This window comes from Cervus canadensis, chromosome 13, assembly GCF_019320065.1.
Source record: "Cervus canadensis isolate Bull #8, Minnesota chromosome 13, ASM1932006v1, whole genome shotgun sequence".
NCBI lineage: Eukaryota > Metazoa > Chordata > Mammalia > Artiodactyla > Cervidae > Cervus > Cervus canadensis.
Genome location: NC_057398.1, coordinates 13,235,797 through 13,255,183, shown reverse-complemented (window position 1 = coordinate 13,255,183; position 19,387 = coordinate 13,235,797). Strand labels below are relative to the sequence as shown.

Sequence of the window (19,387 nt, the reverse complement as noted above, 5' to 3'; positions counted from 1 at the left end):
ATATGGGCTTCCCAAGTGGCTCAGCAGTAATAAGTCTGCCTGCCAATGCAGGAGATGTAAAGACATGAGCTAAGTTCTTGGGTTAAGAAGATCTGCTGGAGAAGGAAATGGCAACCCACCCCAGCATTCTTGCCTGGAAATTCTCATTGACAGGGGAATCTGGCGGGCTATAGTTCATGAGGTCACAAAGAGTCAGACATGACTGAGTGCGCATGCATGCACACACACACACACACGTATATGTATATGAAAGGTTTTTTGAAAAATACAAATGCCTGGGTATTGCTTTTTTTCCTCCAAAGCTCCAGATGTGTTTCTGATGAGCACCCATGTTTAAAAACAACAGGACTATATGGTGATCTTCTACTTTTATGTAGTGTGTTTCACTTTTTCAATTTCACATTCAGTGCTCCCATTTCGTTTAGTTTATGTTTTCCAATTTCTCTCTCTCTTTTTTTTTCTTTTGATGTTCTTTCTCATGCTTTTCCCAAGTATAGTAGAAAAGCTTTCATTATCTTTTATGGAGCAAGTGTACCTATCTTTCTCTTGCTTCCAAACTAACCCCTTTGAGTCCAAACTCTGTGTATTTCCTATATTCTCTGTATATTTCCTGCTTGCTCCTCATTGTTTACATTCCTCTGCTCCCAATATGCCCCTGCCTCCTACTACTCTCCTTTCTTTCATCTTCTAACCAGTACCAGTTCTTTGACGCTCACTTTGAAATCTCCCCTTTTAGGTGATCTTCTTTGATGAGAGTCCTCCCACAACCCCACACCTTAGATTGGGTTGGATTGGATGCTCTGGTGCTGCTCTGTACTGCGATTTCCATGATTGTCCACACTGCAATGTGTTAGGATTCCCTTTTATGTGTCATCTCCTCCTTCACTCTGTGAGCTTTTGAAGGTTCTCACTGCTATTGTGTAGAATGAGAACAGTAATCAATTGTTTCTATAGTTGTTAGGGAATGGAATTATGCAAATAAGTACTTATAGAAACTTAGAAATGCACAAAGAAGTTTCTGCATCTATTTCTTGGATTAAATTTTAAATCTTTTTCAGTATCTCCTATAATTGCTGGTGTTGATAGTGACGGCAGCCCTGAAGACGTCACTGTTATCCTTAACAGCCCCACATCTTTGGTCTGCGAAGCTTATTCATATCCCCCAGCCACCATCACCTGGTTTAAGAATGGAACTCCTTTAGAATCCAACCGAAATATCCATATTCTTCCAGGTAACTAGCTTACTTCAGATACCCAAGATGCGTTTGTGCCACCTACTTTTATAAAAAAAACAGAACCATTGGCTATTTTTATATAAACACTTATGTTGTTCGTGGTACTATGGCTATCTTATTTTTTTAATTTTATCTCTATATCTTGTAATCTAGGGTAATAAAATTACTTTTTGAAAGACCAATAAAGTAAATAAAAGGCAAGTAAATAAATACTACAGTGTGATTAATTGCTTAAATATAATATGGAATACCAAAAAGGGTAGAAATTCACTTCTTGTGAAATTGAACCTTGAAGGTTAGTATTTAGATTGACAGTTTGTTATTCCTCATTAATACTTGGAAATATGTATGAAAACAGAAAACATTTAAAAGTATGATCACTGACTTTAAGAAATTTATAGGGATAATACATGTGGAAGGAAGTTCATTAACAGTAGGAATCCATGGATAATCATGGGTTATGAATAGTCATGTTTTTGTGTAGTTGCTAAGTCATGTTTGACTCTTTGCAACCTCGTGGACTGTCGCCCACCCAGCTCCTCTGGCTATGGGACTTCCCAAGTAAGAATACTGGAGTGGGCTTCCATTTCCTTCTCTAGGGGATCTTTCCGTCCCAGGGATTGAACCTACATCTCTTGCATTGGCAGGCATTCACAGGATGATTTTTTTTATTGATAGTCATAGAGTATAATAAATGAGGTAGTGACAAGTTTTATAAGAATGAAAAAGGAAATGGCCACCATAGGCTGAAGTGGTCATGAAATGGTTTGTCATAGCCAGAACTTGAACCAAACCTTCAAGAAAGTTATAGAACTTTGTTGGTTGGAAATGAGTTAGGGGAGATTTCAGATCCATCAGAATGACTAGTATGGGAAAAGTAGAAGGTAAGAATGCCCTGTTTACATGCAGGTAATAATAAAAATACTCCTTACCTCCCTCCTGAGTAGACTGTGTGCACAGGTATATATGTCAGGGAGGAGGGCATGCAGGATATAGATCAGAATGGAATGTTGGAGTCTTGTTTTGAATGCCTAGATTTAAGAGTTTTGACTTTATACTTTAGTCAATTGAAAATCATTTAAGATTTTTTGGAAGAAAGATTATAATGAAAAACTGTGTTTTAGGGACTTCCCTGGTGGTCCAGTTGCTGACTCCACAATCCCAATGCAGGGGGCCCAGGTTCGATTCCTTGTTAGGGAACTAGATCCCGCATGCTGCAACTAAGAGTTCGCATGCAGTAAGTAAGAGCCAGCACAGCAAATAAGTAATTTTTTTTTAAGTTGTTTTAGCAAAATCAGTCTTCACTGATAGGCCAGGTAGATGAAAGGAAGAAGATGACTAAGGCAGAAGAACTGTCTGTAAAGACACATGTACACCCATGGCTGATTCATGTCGATGTATGGCAAAAACCACCACAATATTGTAAAGTAGTTAGCCTCCAATTAAATTAATTAATTTTAAAAATGCTAAAAAATAAAAAAAAATAAAAACCCTAGTTATAGTGTGTGCAAAGAGGTAGGGGAGGGTCAGAATGAGCATGAAGAGTCATTACCACAGCAGACCACTGAGGACTTACCAGTCTATATTGTATTTTGTCCATCTATATTGTAGTTTGTTTTGTCTGTTGTAGAATCAGCATAGAGAAGAATAAATAGGTAAATAGTAAGAACTAAAACTTGTGGTTTGTGCAAACCCCACTGCCACTGTGACTTCAGAGATTCTTTGGTGTTCCGTTGCTTTTCAGGAGGCAGGACTCTGCAGATCCTCAATGCGCAGGAGGACAATGCTGGGAGATACGCTTGTGTAGCCACTAATGAGGCAGGGGAGATGGTAAAGCACTATGAAGTGAAGGTCTACAGTAAGTTCTGAAAGAAAACTATGTTCCAGGTTTTCTCCAGGTTTTCTAACTTTTTCAATTCTGTTTTTCATGCTGGGTTCATAATTATTTATATTCATCATTAAAGTTGATCATTTATGCAACTCTCTTCATTAAGATGGAAGTTGAATTAAACATTGTGCCCATGACCTCAGTTGCTTCAAGATGTGAAAAGCCCACTGAATCTACTCACTGACATTTTGGAGGACTTGTCAGTAGCACTTTCTTAAGTTCCTCTATTTTTTTTCTTGTGAATTACCCTCTTCTCAATTTTGCTGTGTAGAAGTACCTTCATGTTCAAAACTGTTCCTTAACTATACATGCTTTATTCTGCAGCCTCAGATGAGTTTGTCAGTGACTTTGGGCTGATCCACTGTACACTGATTTATTACAAAAAAAAAAAAAAAAAGAATGGTAGCATTAATAAGGACTACATTTGAAGGTTTTTTTAAAAAAGAAAGGAAAAGCATCTGTTTAATTATCTTTTGTTCATTGACTAATTCCCCTTAGAAACTAATAAAATGCATTTTATGGGTTATACTCAGGCTGTGTTTGGGGACCCAGAACAAACTAAACTAACTGTTCTGTGAAGGATGTTAACCTCACTGGCAGTATTATAGTGATGAGGGGAGAAAGAAAATTTTCTCCACATTCTATGTGTGAACACTGCCGTTTCATAAAGTGCTCAGTTGGGTCCTTGATGAAAGGAGAGCACAAGTGCCTAAGTTATTTCCTTGTTTTCTTAAGTGGTTCTCATTGTGATTTCCATGGCATTCCATTTAAAGAACTAATGTTTGGGACCTCCCTTTCAGTCCAGTGGTTAAGACTCCACGCTTCCACTGCAGGGGACACAGGTTCAACCCCTGGCCAGGGAACTAAGATCCCACAGGCTATGTGGCATGACCAAAATAAAATAAAATTAGATTGTGCTAATGGTTACACAACATTATAAAAAAAAATTAAAATAGAAAAAATTTTAAAAAGTAAAAGAACTCATGTTTAATACTTTAATATTTGTGTTTATGCAGTTCCACCCATAATCAATAAAGGGGACCTCCTGGGGCCAGGTCTTTCCCCTAAAGAAGTGAAGATCAAAGTAAACAACACACTGACCTTGGAGTGTGAAGCCTATGCGATTCCTTCTGCGTCTCTCAGCTGGTACAAGGATGGACAGGCCAGTCAAGTTTTTTTCTTTTGTTGATGGTCTTTTATAGACTAAAATGGTCAATTAAATTAAAAAATCAAAACACCCAGACACAGGTAACTCAGAGAATCAGTGTGACCTTAAAACTAGAACAATCCCATGCTGCTAGAGTGTAAAATTGCAAAAACACACACACACAAAATTGAACCATATTCAACAATTTTAATATTATTTCATCACTAAAAAGTTTGAAGGACTGTTTTAATATACACTAGCAATTGTCTTTGAAAATCCAGCCACCTTCCCACTGGTGAATGATTTTTGTGCTCTGTGGTTTTTCAAAGTAAACTTTGTGGAGAAGAAATACAAAAACAGTGCTGAGTCAGATTAGAATGATCGGTATGACATAAATACTAAGCTTATTCAGAACTTTCTCTAAACACCTTTAACTCTTCTTCAAAAGGGTAATATTCCTAACATTTTAAGATGAAGAAAAAAGGCTAAATGTGATGACGAAGTGCCCAATACAAGTAACTGGCGCCATGGAAAGATCCAGCCTTCAATTATGTAATCTGACTTTCAGACCACACACTATTTCTCATTCAACTTACTTACTTTTATGCATGTTTTAAAAACATGTGCTAGTGTTTTAAGACCAAAATAGATTTTTTTAGCTGCTGTTAACACTCTGCTTAATACAGATGTGACATAGCTAAGCTGATGTTTGTCCTGTTTTACACATAATCAACCAAATAGTCAAGTTCCAACTGTAGACGTTCAGGTCAGAGTCATAATTTAAGATGCAGAAAGATATTGATTTATTTTTTCATATCACAGATGGATTCTGCGATCCTGGTGGCCAGAAAAAAAATCATCTCTTACAAAATAAGCAAATTTCATCTGGAAGCCATTGCCAAAGGAAAAATATGGAACTCCCACTATGTTCTGTTTACAGTTTCTTTTCTGACTACAAACACACTTTATGAACAATATCAATTCTATATGACTTTGCTTGGAATCAAATAATTCCTTTCTCCTTTGAAATGTTATTATTTTATTTTTAATTTCACCTCAAATCTTTTCATTCCTTGCATTTCATACACATGCACACATATACATATATACACATAAAAATTTGATAAAAGCTGGCATTTTACTAGGAATAGGGCAGTTTTTCTTAAGTTTCATAATGAGCAGTTAAACTAGTTTCACATCCAGACTGAAACTGATCCTATTATTATGCTTTAGTTAAATTGCTAAATTTTTCAGGATTTGCGATTGGTCCCCTAAAATGTGTACAAAAAATACTGGTTTTGGTTTATCTTCCATATCACTCCTTCCACTAGTTCATTTCTCAGATAAGCAACACTGCTTGAAAAGTCACCAAAAATATCAGCAGCATTAACCACAATAAGTTTTGATAGAGTCTATCCCCTGGAGAAGGAAATGGCAACCCACTCCAGTATGCTTGCCTGGAGAATCCCATGGACAGAGGAGCCTGGTGGGCTACAGTCCATGGGGTCGCAAGAGTCGGACACAACTTAGCGACTTAACTACTATTACTACTACTACTATGTGTTTGTTTACTCATGCTCTGAAATGTTTCTTTGACATGGAAAGTTTAAATTATACTATTTTTATATGTGATGTTAATAATGATTCATTGCACCCCAAATTATTTATTGAGCATATAGTAGTTGCCAAACACTATTTTAGATCCAGGTGATACCACTGTGAAGGAAATAGACACACACACACACAAATCTTTGCTTTTGTGGAGTTTAGGGGTAGGGAGGAAACGAAACAAAAAAAATAAAACACACAGTGCTTAGGGGTGAATGTTACAGAGAAAAGAGGAGTATGATCTCCTATTTATCTAGGGAAGACCTCACTGATAAGGTGGTATTTAAGCTGAAACTCAAAGCACGTGAAGGAAGCAGACATAAGATGCCTGAGAGGAAAATATTCTAGAGAGACTAGCAAAAGACAGAGGCCCTGAGGCATTTGGCTGGAGTGCAGGGATCAATGGAAACACGAAGGAAGGTGAGAGCAAAAGATTAACGGAGGGTTGGATCATGCTGAGAGCTAAGGCGGCACAGTGGTAAAGAATCTACCTGTCAATGCAGGAGAGGCAGGTTCAACCCCTGGGTTGGGAAGATCCCTTGGAGAAGGAAATTGCAACCCAACTCCAGTATTCTTGCCTGGAGAAGCCCATGGACAGAGGAGCCTGGCAGGCTACAGTCCATAGGGTTGCAAAGAGGCAGACACGAATGAGTCACTGCACACACACATACAGATTATAATGCGTATAGATCTGTTGGCCTTTTACTGATGGAAAGCCTCTGGAAAATTTTGAACACAGGAGTGAAATGATCTGACTTAAAAGATTTTTAAAAGATTACATTGGCTTCTTTACTGGCTGAAGAAAGAAGTCCAGAAATGAATTTATTAAAATTGTCCAAGAGATAGAAGTTGGTTGCTTGGATGAAGGTGGTAGCAGGATGTGAGGGAAAGAGATAAGTCAAAGGTTTTGCATGAGATCTCTGGGAGAGTGAGATTAGGTGGAAAGAGACGAGGTCCAAGGATTAAGCCCCAGGGAACCTTCTCTGAATCAGGAGGAGAGTGAATGATAGTGAAAAGATTTCAAGTTCAGTGAATTTTGGGTGCTCCTGTGGCAACAGAAAATTATGGGAGTTGGGATGCTAGAGAAAATGAGTTAGAGAGTTAAGAGGTGATGGTCAGAAGGTGAGAACTTGAAACTGAAATTATCAAGAGCTGTGATTATTGATAATTATCAAGTTCTAGGTATAACTCTCCTATTAAGTGACTGAGAGAGGGCTGGGACCAAAAAAATAAAAAAGATTCAAGGAGCTGAGAGCACAAAGCATTAGATGGCTGCCTATGTGGGTTTTGAAACCACCAAGAATTATGAGAAAAATCATTGGAAGGAGTAACAGTGAGCCAAGAACTAAAATTTTCAAGAAATAAGAGGGAACTTAGTATATACAGAATGTTTAAAAGATGAGAAATGTCCTATTAAATGTAGCTAATGTTATCAATAAAACCTCATAATATATATATCTCTAGGTTAAATTTTTTCATTTATTAAGTAAAGATGTTTCTGAATGAGCAATAGTGATTTTTAAATCTAATCAGACTATGCTAATGCCTTCAATCTTTCTTTAAAAAACTCTAGCCTTTGCTACAAAATAATAAGAGATGCTTCACTACAATGTGGGATCAGCTAAAGTCATTTTTTTTCCAAACATAAATATGATACCTTAAGAATATTTTTCATCATAAATGATTTATAAATGCACCACCCAGAAATACCTAGCACAGATATAAACTACATGAACTACAATTTTCAATAAATAAAGACATGATTGCTCAAAAACAATCAGCTTATTCAAAGTAAATTAAGTTATTGTTGTCTTGAGTATTTCTATTTGACCTACATTTTAATTTTTATTAAAGAATCATAAAAACTCTCAACTGCATGGCCCCCTTGGGGATTTATTGGAGTACTTAATGATAACATTATTATAATTGAATCACAGCCCCTTAAATCAGATGATCATGTTACTATTGCTGCCAGTGGACACACACTTCAAATCAAGGAGGCTCAAATATCAGACACTGGACGATACACGTGTGTAGCATCTAATATCGCAGGTGAAGATGAGCTGGATTTTGATGTGAATATACAAGGTAATGCTAATATGCTTATTAAATGTAATTTCATTTATATGCTTTGGCAAAGCAATGACAAAGAAATTTGGCTTGGTTTGCTTTAGTATTTTTTTTTCTATTGACAATAATATAAATTCATTATTGAAAACTTGGACTCGAAAAATTAACAAAGCAGAAAATAATCCTGTCATTCAGGGTTACTTCTGTCATTTTTGTGTGTTTCCTTTTGATGTATTTTTGTAAATGTGTATGTTATTTGTAAATTGGGATCACCCAATACATACTTCTCTGTTACATTAGCTTTCCCCTGAAGTTTATCAGAAACTTCCCCGGAAGTTTATCAGAAAGCCAATGTAACATTATATCAGATTTTAAAGTAGTGAGACTTGGAATCTGATGAACTTAGGCTCCTTCAGGCTTTGTGACTTGGTGAGTTACCTATATATTTTAAGCCTCTTTTTCTTCACTTTTAAAATTAACACCTTGTAGAATTGTAGTGAGTACCAAATAAGATAAATTAGATAAAACTCTTAGCAAAATGCTTAAGAAATGATACTTGTTTTTATTGTTGATATTTTGCTCTCAACATGATTTTTTTTTCAACATGATTTTTAATAACTTACCTGTTTTATCAGTTGAGTATCCAAATATTTATTTAACCAGACTCTTATTGTTGATTGTCTGGGTTGTGTCCAAGCTTTTATTATTCATAAGTAATACTTTATTGAACATCTTTATACTTAAAACTTTTGCACATTTTTTATTTTTCATAAGTTGCTAATGATGGAAATTTTAGGTCAATTGTTTATATACTTTTAAAATTTTGATGTACAGGCAAATTGCCTTCTAGAACGTTCATAGTTCTCACCCAGAAAACTTTAAGAATGTCCCTTTATTTTTGTTAATACACTTTTTAATCTTGGCTAATATCTTCTTTAGATTTCTTAATTAGACAAATCATTGGGAAATACTCTATTGAGCCAATATTTTTTAATGGCTTCTCGAAATTAGTTTTCCCTGCTATGATCATATTCTTTAGCCATGTTTATTATATTAATAGTAGGTCCTTCCTAAGAGCAGGACAATCTATCTTCTAAGTGCTAGATCCTTTAAACATGAATGGAGAGCAGAACATGAGCACAACATTATGAGCTCCAGCCTCTTGCTTTTCCACTGGAGAACCAGCTCTGACTTCTGTCTCCTATCTTTTTTTTTTTAGCTAAGGGCTGAGTTGGTAGGTGTATAAGTACTTGAAAATATTTTCACATTGTCTAATTTATTACATGTACAAATCACTCTTGTACCAGGCAAGATCTTTCTTTCATGGATGACACTGTCATTTACATGAGTCCAGAATTGTATATGTCTTTCCTCTGTAGTTCCTCCAAGTTTTCAGAAGCTCTGGGAAATAGGGAACATGCTGGATACTGGCAGGAGAGGTGAAGCCAAGGATGTGATCATCAACAATCCCATCTCTCTTTATTGTGAGACTAACGCTGCTCCCGCTCCGACACTGACATGGTATAAAGATGGCCGCCCTCTGACCTCAAGTGAGAGAGTACTGATTTTGCCAGGTAAAGACTGCTAGGAACAGGGTGCAAATCTGAATCTCCGTCAGATGTGCTTCTTCTCATTTATTGAAGTGAAGTGAAGTGAAAGTCACTCAGTCGTGTCCGACTCTTTGGGACCCCATGGACTATGCAGTCCATGGAATTCTCCAGGCCAGAATACTGGAGTGGGTAGCCTTTCCCTTCTCTGTTAGACCAGTCGAATTGATTGATTTTATGGCCACTGGTATCTATGTAGCTTCAAGTTAGGAGAGTCTAGGCTGAGAATTTGACATAGGATAGAACACCTTAGTTAATTTTCTATGGAATCATTCTATCAAGTTAAAATCTTTTGGCTCCAGGTGCCTCTCTTTTTCTATATAATGTGATGAAATAATCGGCTCTGTTTCTGTACATTATTAATGATAAATTCTAAAGTATATTTGCAAATAGTTACTACTCAATTATTAAATGCATTTCTCATAAATCAATCGTAAAGATGATTAGTTTCAGATATTTCAGTTATTACATAGTTTATGATGGAAAAAGAGATGTTTAAATTGAGGAATAATATTTTCAAGGCTTCTATTTACTTTTAGAAAATATTCAAATAGGCTTGTCAAAATTTATCAAACTGTACATTTAAAGTCCAGTGCCTTCCATTGTATATAAACTTCATCTCAATTAAATAAAATAATCTTGGAGTTTAAAAAAAGGGACTAAATAGAAATGATCACTAGATATAGTATGTGATCCTATATTGGATCTGAGCTTGGGAAAAAAATAGATATAAAAGACAATATAATAATAATGAAATTTGAATATGGACTCTGGTTCAATAGTAGTTTTTTCTTGATTCTACATATTGATCATTATACTATCATTATATAGGGATTATCCTTGTTTTATGAAATATAGATTTGTGAGTATTTAGGGGTAAAGGGGCAACATGTTAACAATTTACTCTCAAATTTTATATATATATATATATATGTAATCTTTTTCTAAATCATTCTAGAGTATTACATATTTATATATATATAAATAAAAGTTAATATGTACATATATATGACAGAGATCAAACTAATGGATTTAAATATAAATAATTGATATAGATAAAATTTTTATATAAATATTGCAACTTTTCTCTGTTTGAAATTACACCATCATGAAAAGTTTGAAAATATAGCTATTCTTTCAAAATCATATGTATAATGGTATACTTTATACCTTTTATATCCTTGGCTATTATTTGCTCAAATCAGTACTTATCTCCAACAGTGTAAACTTCTTTTGTTGCTATTGTTTGTTATCATTTAGTCAGTATGTCATGTCTGACTCTGTGACCTGCTGGGCTCCTGTCACATGTGTTTAGAATTTTATGTAAAAGCAAGAAGTCACACGTAACAGCATTCCACATGGAACATGAGCAGGGCATAGAGCAACATTCCTCCCTTGAGGAAAATCTACATAAGCTCTTTAGTTCTCAGAAGGTCTCGTTTATATGCTGGGTCACTTTTCAGTAATGCACGGTTTGGTATAAATGTGGTATGTGGGGTTAACACTGGAACACTGGGTGAGGGCCTTAGAAAATGTAAGGAAGTCGTTAGAGCTGAAAAGTTATAGCTCTGTTTATGACCACTTTCACTCTAAGATTTAGAGAAGTAGACATATGTACTGGGATCTGTTTTCAGGAGGGCGAGTGTTACAGATTCCTCGGGCTAAAGTAGAAGATGCTGGGAGATACATGTGTGTGGCTGTGAATGAGGCTGGAGAAGATTCCCTTCAGTATGACATTCGTGTACTCTGTGAGTTTGTTTGGTTTTTGTTTATTATGCATTCTTTCACTCAAAAGGTTTTTGAGGGACTAATGTTTGCATGCTGTTGCACTCAACAAGTTAGAGACATAAAGATAATCAGAAACTGATAGTTCTCCCAGGGAACTGTCGTATACAAATTGAGAGCACCTTAGTTAGTATGCCTGAACTATCAAATAAGAAACTGGCTTAAATTTAAAAAAAAGAGAGAGAGAGAATCACTGATCCATGAACCTGAAAACTCCTAGGCTGCAATCATGTCTAACTTCTGTGACTCAGAAGAGATCCACTGAACTTTCTCTTTCTCTTGGCTTGCTTTTCTTTCCCAGTATTTACAACTGAAGTCCTAAAATAGGATCTCCGTGGCTTTAATTGGCCAAGCATGAGTCACATATCCATATTTGAACCAAAAACAGAGGCCAAGAGGCCTCACTGATAAGGCATAATTTACATGTCCACCCTGGGACTAGAGACATGTTATGAATGCATGGACTAAGAGTAGAAGTACTGTACCTTTAAGGGAAAAGAGAGGGGATGGTAGTAGAAGCAGGAAAAAAATAGATGTTTTCATTAGAAGGAGCTAAGCTAGAGAAGTAGCAGTGAAAATGTATAGGAATCAGTTGGTATGAAAGTTTTTATAGAGGAAGTGATTAGGTTATATGAAGAGGTAGGCACTTATCTGAGAGTATAAGATGAAACAGATTTTTGTCATGTGTGATTAAGAAAATTATAGAAAGAGTAATAAAAATAAAAGATTTAGGAAAACAACATGACTTGAGAAGAATGAAATCAGTGTTGTTTTGGATATGTTGAATTTAGCATGGTACCAAGATACTCAGGAAGATGTTGAAAGAGACATTGGAAATACGGAACTACAACACAAGAGGGAGAATTGAACTAAGAATATAGGTTTGAAAGTTGTACACAAACAAATGATATTAAGAGGCATGAGATTTTTCAACAGAAAGTGTTATAGATAGGAATATCAAAAAGATCATTGAGCATCATTTACAAGCAGGAGACAGGACAAAGAAAGTAGATTAGAAGAGGAACAATCTGAGGAGTTCATGTAACCTATGAAGTCATAGAATCCAAGGCATAAAAAAGGTTATCAAGAAGTGGAGCTTGTCCATCAAGTCGGTGATGCCGTTCAACTATCTCATCCTCTGTCGTCCCCTTCTCCTCCTGCCTTCAATCTTTCCTAGCATCAGGTCTTTTCCAATGAGTCAGTTCTTTGCATCAGGTATTGGAGATTCAGCTTCAGCATCAGTCCTTCCAATGAGTATTCAGGACTGATTTCCTTTAGGATGGACTGGTTTGATCTCCTTGCAGTCCAAGGGACTCTCAAGAGTGTTCTCCAACTCCACAGTTCCAAAGCATCAATTCTAAGGCGCTCAGCTTTCTTTATAGCCCAACTCTCACATTCATATATGACTACTGGAAAAACCATAGCTTTGCCTAGACAGACCTTTGTCAGCAAAGTAATATCTCTGCTTTTTAATATGCTGTCTAGGTTGGTCATAGCTTTTCTTTCAAGGAGCAGGTGTCTTTTTATTTCATGGCTACAGCCACCATATGGAGTGATTTTGGAGCCCAAGAAAAGAAAGTCTGTCACTGTTTCCCCATCTATTTGCCATGAAGTGATGGGACCGAATGCCATGATCTTCACTTTTTGAATGTTGAGTTTTAAACCAGCTTTTTCACTCTCCTCTTTCCCTTTCATCAACAGACTCTTTAGTTCCTCTTCACTTTCTGCCATAAGGGTGGTGTCATCTGCATATCTGAGGTTACTGGTATTTCTCCTGGCAATCTTGATTCCAGCTTGTGCTTCATCCGGCCTGTCATTTCTCATGCTGTACTCTGCATGTAAGTTAAATAAACAGGGTGACAGTATACAGCCTTGACATAATCCTTTCCCAATTTGGAAACAGTTCATTGTTCCATGTTGGTTCTAACTGTTGCTTCTTGATCTGCATACAGATTTCTAAAGAGGCAGGTCAGGTGGTCTGGTATTCGCATCTGTTTCTAAGAATTTTCCATAGTTTGTTGTGATCCATACAATCAAAGGCTTTGCTGTAGTAAATAAAGCAGAAATAGATGTTTTTCTGGAATGCTCTTTCTTTTTTGATGATCCACTGGGTGTTGGCAATTTGATTTCTGGCTCCTCTGCCTCTTCTAAATCCAGCTTGAACAACTGGAAGTTCTCGGTTCATATACTGTTGAATCCTAGCTTGGAGAATTTTAAGCATTACTTTGCTAGCATGTGAGTTGAGTTCAATTATGAGGTAGTTTGAACTTTCTTTGGCATTGCCTTTCTTTGGGATTGGAATGAAAACTGACTTTTTCCAGTCCTGTGGCCATTGGTGAGTTTTCCAAATTTGCTGGCATATTGAGTGCAGCACTTTCACAGCATCATCTTTTAAGGTTTGAAATAGCTCAGCTGGAATTCTCAGGAGCTGACTATGGCTCAGATCATGAACTCTTTATTGCAAAATTTGGACTTAAATTGAAGAAAGTAGGGAAAACCACTACACCTTTGATACGGTTCAGTTCAGTTCAATCGCTCAGTCATGTCCGACTCGTGAATCAGAGCACGCCAGGTCTCCCTGTCCATCACCAACTCCCAGAGTTTACCCAAACTTATGTCCATGGAGTCGGTGATACATCCAGCCATCTCATCCTCTGTCGTCCCCTTCTCCTCCTGCCCCCAATCCCTCCCATCATCAGGGTCTTTTCCAATGAGTTAGCTCTTATTGGAGTTTCAGCTTCAGCATCAGTCCTTCCAATGAACACCTAGGACTGATCTCTTTAGGATGGACTGGTTGGATCTTTGAGAGTCCAAAGGACTCTCAAAAGTCTTCTCCAACACCACAGTTCAAAAGCATCAATTCATCGGCGCTAGCTTTCTTCACAGTCCAACTCTCACAACCATACATGACCACTGGAAAAACGATAGCCTTGACTACACAGACCTTTGTTGGCAAAGTAATGACTCTGCTTTTTAATATGCTGTCTAGGTTGGTCATAACTTTCCTTCCAAGGAGTAAACATCTTTTAATTTCATGGCTGCAGTCACCATCTGTAGTGATTTTGGAGCCCCCCAGAAATAAAGTCTGACACTGTTTCCACTGTTTCCCCATCTATTCACCATGAAGTGATGGGACTGGATGCCATGATCTTAGTTTTCTGAATGTTGAGCTTTAAGCCAACTTTTTCACTCTTCTCGTTCACTTTCATCAAGAGGCTTTTTAGCGCCTCTTCACTTTCTGCCATAAGCATGGTGTCATCTGCATATCTGAGGTTATTGATATTCCTCCCAGCAATCTTGATTCCAGCTTGTGCTTCTTCCAGCCCAGCATTTCTCATGATGTACTCTGCATATAAGCTAAGTAAGCAGCGTGACAATATATAGCCTTGACATGCTCCTTTACCTATTTGGAACCAGTCTGTTGTTCTACGTCCAGTTCTAACTGTTGCTTCTTGACCTGCATACAGATTTCTCAGGAGGCAGGTCAGGTGGTCTGGTATTCCCATCTCTTTCAGAATTTTCCACAGTTTGTTGTGATCCACACAAAGGCTTTGGCATAGTCAATAAAGCAAAAGTAGATGTTTTTCTGGAACTCTCTTGCTTTTTCGATGATCCAAGGGAAGTTGGCAACTTGATCTCTGGTTCCTCTGCCTTTTTTAAAACCAGCTTGAACATATGGAAGTTCACAGTTCACGTATTGCTGAAGCCTGGCTTGTATAATTTTGAGCATTACTTTACTAGCGTGCGAGATGAGTGCAATCATGTGGTAGTTTGAGCATTCTTTGGCATTGCCTTTCTTTGGAATTGGAATGAAAATGGACCTTTTCCAGTCCTGTGGCCACTGCTGAGTTTTCCAAATTTGCTGGCATATTGAGTGCAACACTTTCACAACGTCATCTTTCAGGATTTGAAAAAGCTCAACTGTAATTCCATCAGTTCCACTAGCTTTGTTCATAGTGATGCTTTCTAAGGCCCACTTGACTTCACATTCGAAGATGTCTGGCTCTAGGTGAGTGATCACACCATCGTGATTATCTGGGTCATGAAGGTCTTTTTTGTACAGTTCTTCTGTGTATGCTTGCCACCTCTTCTTAATATCTTCTGCTTCTGTTACGTCCGTTCCATTTCTGTCCTTTATCGAGCCCATCTTTGCATGAAATGTTCCCTTGGTACCTCTAATTTTCTTGAAGAGATCTCTAGTCTTTCCCATTCTGTTGTTTTCCTCTATTTCTTTGCATTGATCACTGAGGAAAGCTTTCTTATCTCTCCTTGCTATTCTTTGGAACTCTGCATTCAAATGGGAATATCTTTCCTTTTCTCCTTTGCTTTTCACTTCTCTTCTTTTCACAACTATTTGTAAGGCCTCCTCAGACAGCCATTTTGCTTTTTTGCATTTCTTTTCCATGGGGATGGTCTTGATCCCTGTCTCCTGTACAATGTTACGAACCTCTGTCCATAGTTCATCAGGCACTGTATCAGATCTAGTCCCTTAAGTCTATTTCTACTTCTACTGTATAATATAAGGGATTTGATTTAGGTCATACCTGAATGGTCTAGTGGTTTTCTCTCCTTGATACAGGTATGACCTAAATCAAATCCCTTACAATTATACAGAGGAAGTGACAATTAGATTCAGGGGATTAGATCTGATAGACAGAGTGCCTGAAGAACTATGGATGGATGTTTGTGACATTGTACAGGAAGCCGGGATCAAGACCATCCGCAAGAAAAAGAAATGCAAAATGGCTGTCTGAGGAGGCCTTACAAATAGCTGAGAAAAGAAGAGAAGTGAAAAGCAAAGGAGAAAAGGAAAGATATACCCATTTGAGTGCAGAGTTTCAAGGAATAACAAGGAGAGATAAGAAAGCCTTCCTCGGGGATCATTGCAAAGAGATAGAGGAAAACAATAGAATGAGAAAGATTAGAGATCTCTTCAAGAAAATTAGAGATACCAAGGGAACATTTCATGCAAAGATGGGCACAATTAAGCACAGAAATGGTATGGACCTATCAGAAGCAGAAGATATTAAGAAGAGGTGGCAAGCATACACAGAAGAACTGTACAAAAAAGATCTTCATGACCCAGATAGATAATCACGATGTTGTGATCACTCACCTAGAGCCAGACATCCTGGAATGTGAAGTCAAGTGGGCCTTAGGAAGCATCACTATGAGCAAAGTAAATTTAAAGAAATGAAAACTAAAACAGGTCATTTGGCTTTGAAACTAAAAAATCATTGGTGAAATTCAAAAGATCAATTTATGTTTAGTATGGTGTGGTACTCAACCACAGAACAGAAGAATATATATTGAGCAAATAATCAGATAGAAAAGGAAGCAAATATAGAGTACTCTTAGGAGCTTTTGAAGAGTCAGGAAGAGGTATAATTGAGTTGTAGGATAACAGCTTGTTTGAAATAATATATTTAAGAGAGTTTTGAACTTGCTTATAGATCAAGGAAAGTGCTCCAACAGACAGGGACAAGTTAAAGTTTCTAGTGAGTGTGTGCAGATGGGAGGAAGGTACAAGATTGATGGAGCAAGTCCTAGAATAGGTGAAAAATGCAGTCAAGAAACCAAGGGCGGGTCAAGTAGGGTTCACTACCTTCCATGGCAGTGAATTGCCATCCCTTAAGATGGTAAGAAAGGATATGTGGGAACACAAACAGATGTATTTAGTCCTTTCCTTAAGTATGAGAATAAGAGAAACAGTGGTCGGGGTGGTATTTTGGTCCCATGGAAAACAGAGAACATTAGACATTTCCACCATGGGGGCAGCGTGTGATAGACAGTCAAACATTGAAGTTGGAGCTACTTGGCTTCATCATTGCTTTCTGCTCCCACCCTCATCAACCTGGGATCAGAGATTAAAAAAAAAAAAAAACTATAATATGATCTAAGGGTGGGGAGGGGAGTCTGTGAGGGTGGTGCGGAAAGGTAATAATCAGTATTAACCTAAATGGGAAGCAAACTTTGGGAGTCCAAGGTAGGTGAGGAAGGAAAATATAAACCCAAATTCACATAGTCTTTATCACCACCCTAATTTATTAATATAAAATGTTACTTCAGGATCATGGATTCTTCTTCAGCTTTTGCTTCTCTCTTATCCCAAACTTTAAAAAATTGTCATAAAGCTAGAATAATTTCGAAAGGACTTTGCTTCCCATCTTTTCTCTTTATTTCAATCACTTACTAGTGCCGCCGGTTATCAAGGGAGCAGACGGCGATCTCCCTGAAGAAGTCACCGTGCTGGTGAACAAGAGCGTGATGATGGAGTGTTTATCCAGTGGCAGCCCCGCACCGAGGAGTTCCTGGCAGAAAGATGGGCAGCCGTTGCTAGAAGATGAGCATCATAAGTTTCTGTCTAATGGCAGAATTCTTCAGGTAACAGTAAACAGTCTAATTTAAAAATAGCTATTTGACTTTGTATTTTATAATCACTGTCTTTTTGCTTTTAGAAATAATTTGTATTGGTTTATAAATATTTGTGGACTTCCCTGGTAGCTCAGCTGATAAAGAATCTGTCTTCAGTGCAGGAGACCCCAGTTCTATTCCTGGGTCAGGAAGATCCCCTGGAGAAGGGATAGGCTACCCACTCCAGTATTCTTGCCTGGAGAATCCCATGGACAGAGGAACCTGGTGGGCTTCAGTCCCCATTTATAAAAACAACACAGCATAAAAAGGATATAAAATACAATTATTCTTCCTCATTATTTTCTCATTATCACTGGTGACCACTGTTAACAGTTTTATGTGAATTCTTCCAGAAGTCATCTGTACATTCAAACACACATACACCTAAATTTACTGTAATATGGCCTCTGTGTTAAAAATCAAATTATAAGCAAATTATTATAATATTTTCATTGCAGATTTCTGATGATAAGATTCTATATGGTATAAGGTTCTGTGTAGATTAAAATTTGTCCTCTGTTGGCAAAGAGTTGATAATAATGGAAATCATATAAATATCCTGAATTATTGTGCACTAATGGGCATGTTTTATTTTTTTCTTTTTAAGTGTCCTAAAAGAAAGATAGGCACTTGTAGAAATAACACCAACTCTTTTGTTAGGACACAACTTAAGAAATTACTTCTCAAATATATTAATGATGTTCTGTAGGCCCAAGAATTTAAGCATCAGGGAATCCAACCCAGAACATATCTCATGGAGTTCTTTATTTTTTTAAAGAAAGTATGAGATTCACTACTTATAAATAATCTTGAACTCTTAAAGTATCTTCTAAACATCATGACTTTTTTTATTTGATGCACATACAACCTCTAGCTAAATGCTTAAATATTTCCATTGGCTAGCGCTAAAAGATATATAGATTGATAGAAATGTCTGCATAATTTTAAAAAAGTAGCTACTACATAGCTATAGCTACTGCATCCCTACAGTAGGGATTTATTCAGCTCACAAGCCTTCTGGTTGACTGGGTGATTTTCTGGTCTTGGCAAGGCTTACTCAATCAAGTGTCTACATACTGTGGGTTGAATTAGTGGCTCTGCTGGTCTTAGCTGGGCTCTTGCACATTTCTGGGGCCTCGGTTGCAATAACTAGGATGACTCTTCCCATGTGATCTCTCACCTTCCAGCGAGCTAATCCTGATTTCCTCAAAGAGTGGTGGCAGGCTTCCAGATGAGTGAGGGGACGCACACAAGGCCTAGGTTTGAAATGGAACACTGTCACATCCATCACACTCTGCTGGTCAAAGCTGGTCATAAGGCCAACACAAATTCTACATCTTTATTCCACTTCCTGATGGGAGGAACTTCCAGTGATGTAGTCACATAGGCAGCGATGTAGATGGGGAAGTGGGAGACAGATTTGGCACTTTCCCTAGTCAATATGCAAGTCAATATGCAATTGCCTTTTCTGATTAGAAATCTTTATAAATGTTTATTTAATTGACCTCATAAAAACCAGCATCAGCTGTGTTACTTACAAAAATTCTTTATTATGTTTATCTGGTATTAACTAGAAAGAATATGGATTTTTTATTCTCAAAATTGACAAGTTGCTTTCTAAAAAGTTTCAGTT

At 37.2% G+C, this 19,387-nt stretch overlaps 1 protein-coding gene across 5 annotated transcripts in view; it reads left to right on the top strand.

The window, feature by feature from the left end:
• HMCN1 (hemicentin 1) overlaps positions 1-19,387 on the top strand; it is a 512,408-nt gene that overhangs the window by 362,716 nt on the left and 130,305 nt on the right. For all 5 annotated transcript variants that reach the window (XM_043486094.1, XM_043486095.1, XM_043486092.1 and 2 more), the window contains 7 exons: positions 1,059-1,232; positions 2,980-3,093; positions 4,140-4,285; positions 7,816-7,966; positions 9,328-9,522; positions 11,190-11,303; positions 17,537-17,724. In XM_043486094.1, coding sequence (XP_043342029.1) covers positions 1,059-1,232; positions 2,980-3,093; positions 4,140-4,285; positions 7,816-7,966; positions 9,328-9,522; positions 11,190-11,303; positions 17,537-17,724 — 1,082 coding nt within the window. The remainder of the gene's footprint in view (positions 1-1,058; positions 1,233-2,979; positions 3,094-4,139; positions 4,286-7,815; positions 7,967-9,327; positions 9,523-11,189; positions 11,304-17,536; positions 17,725-19,387) is intronic.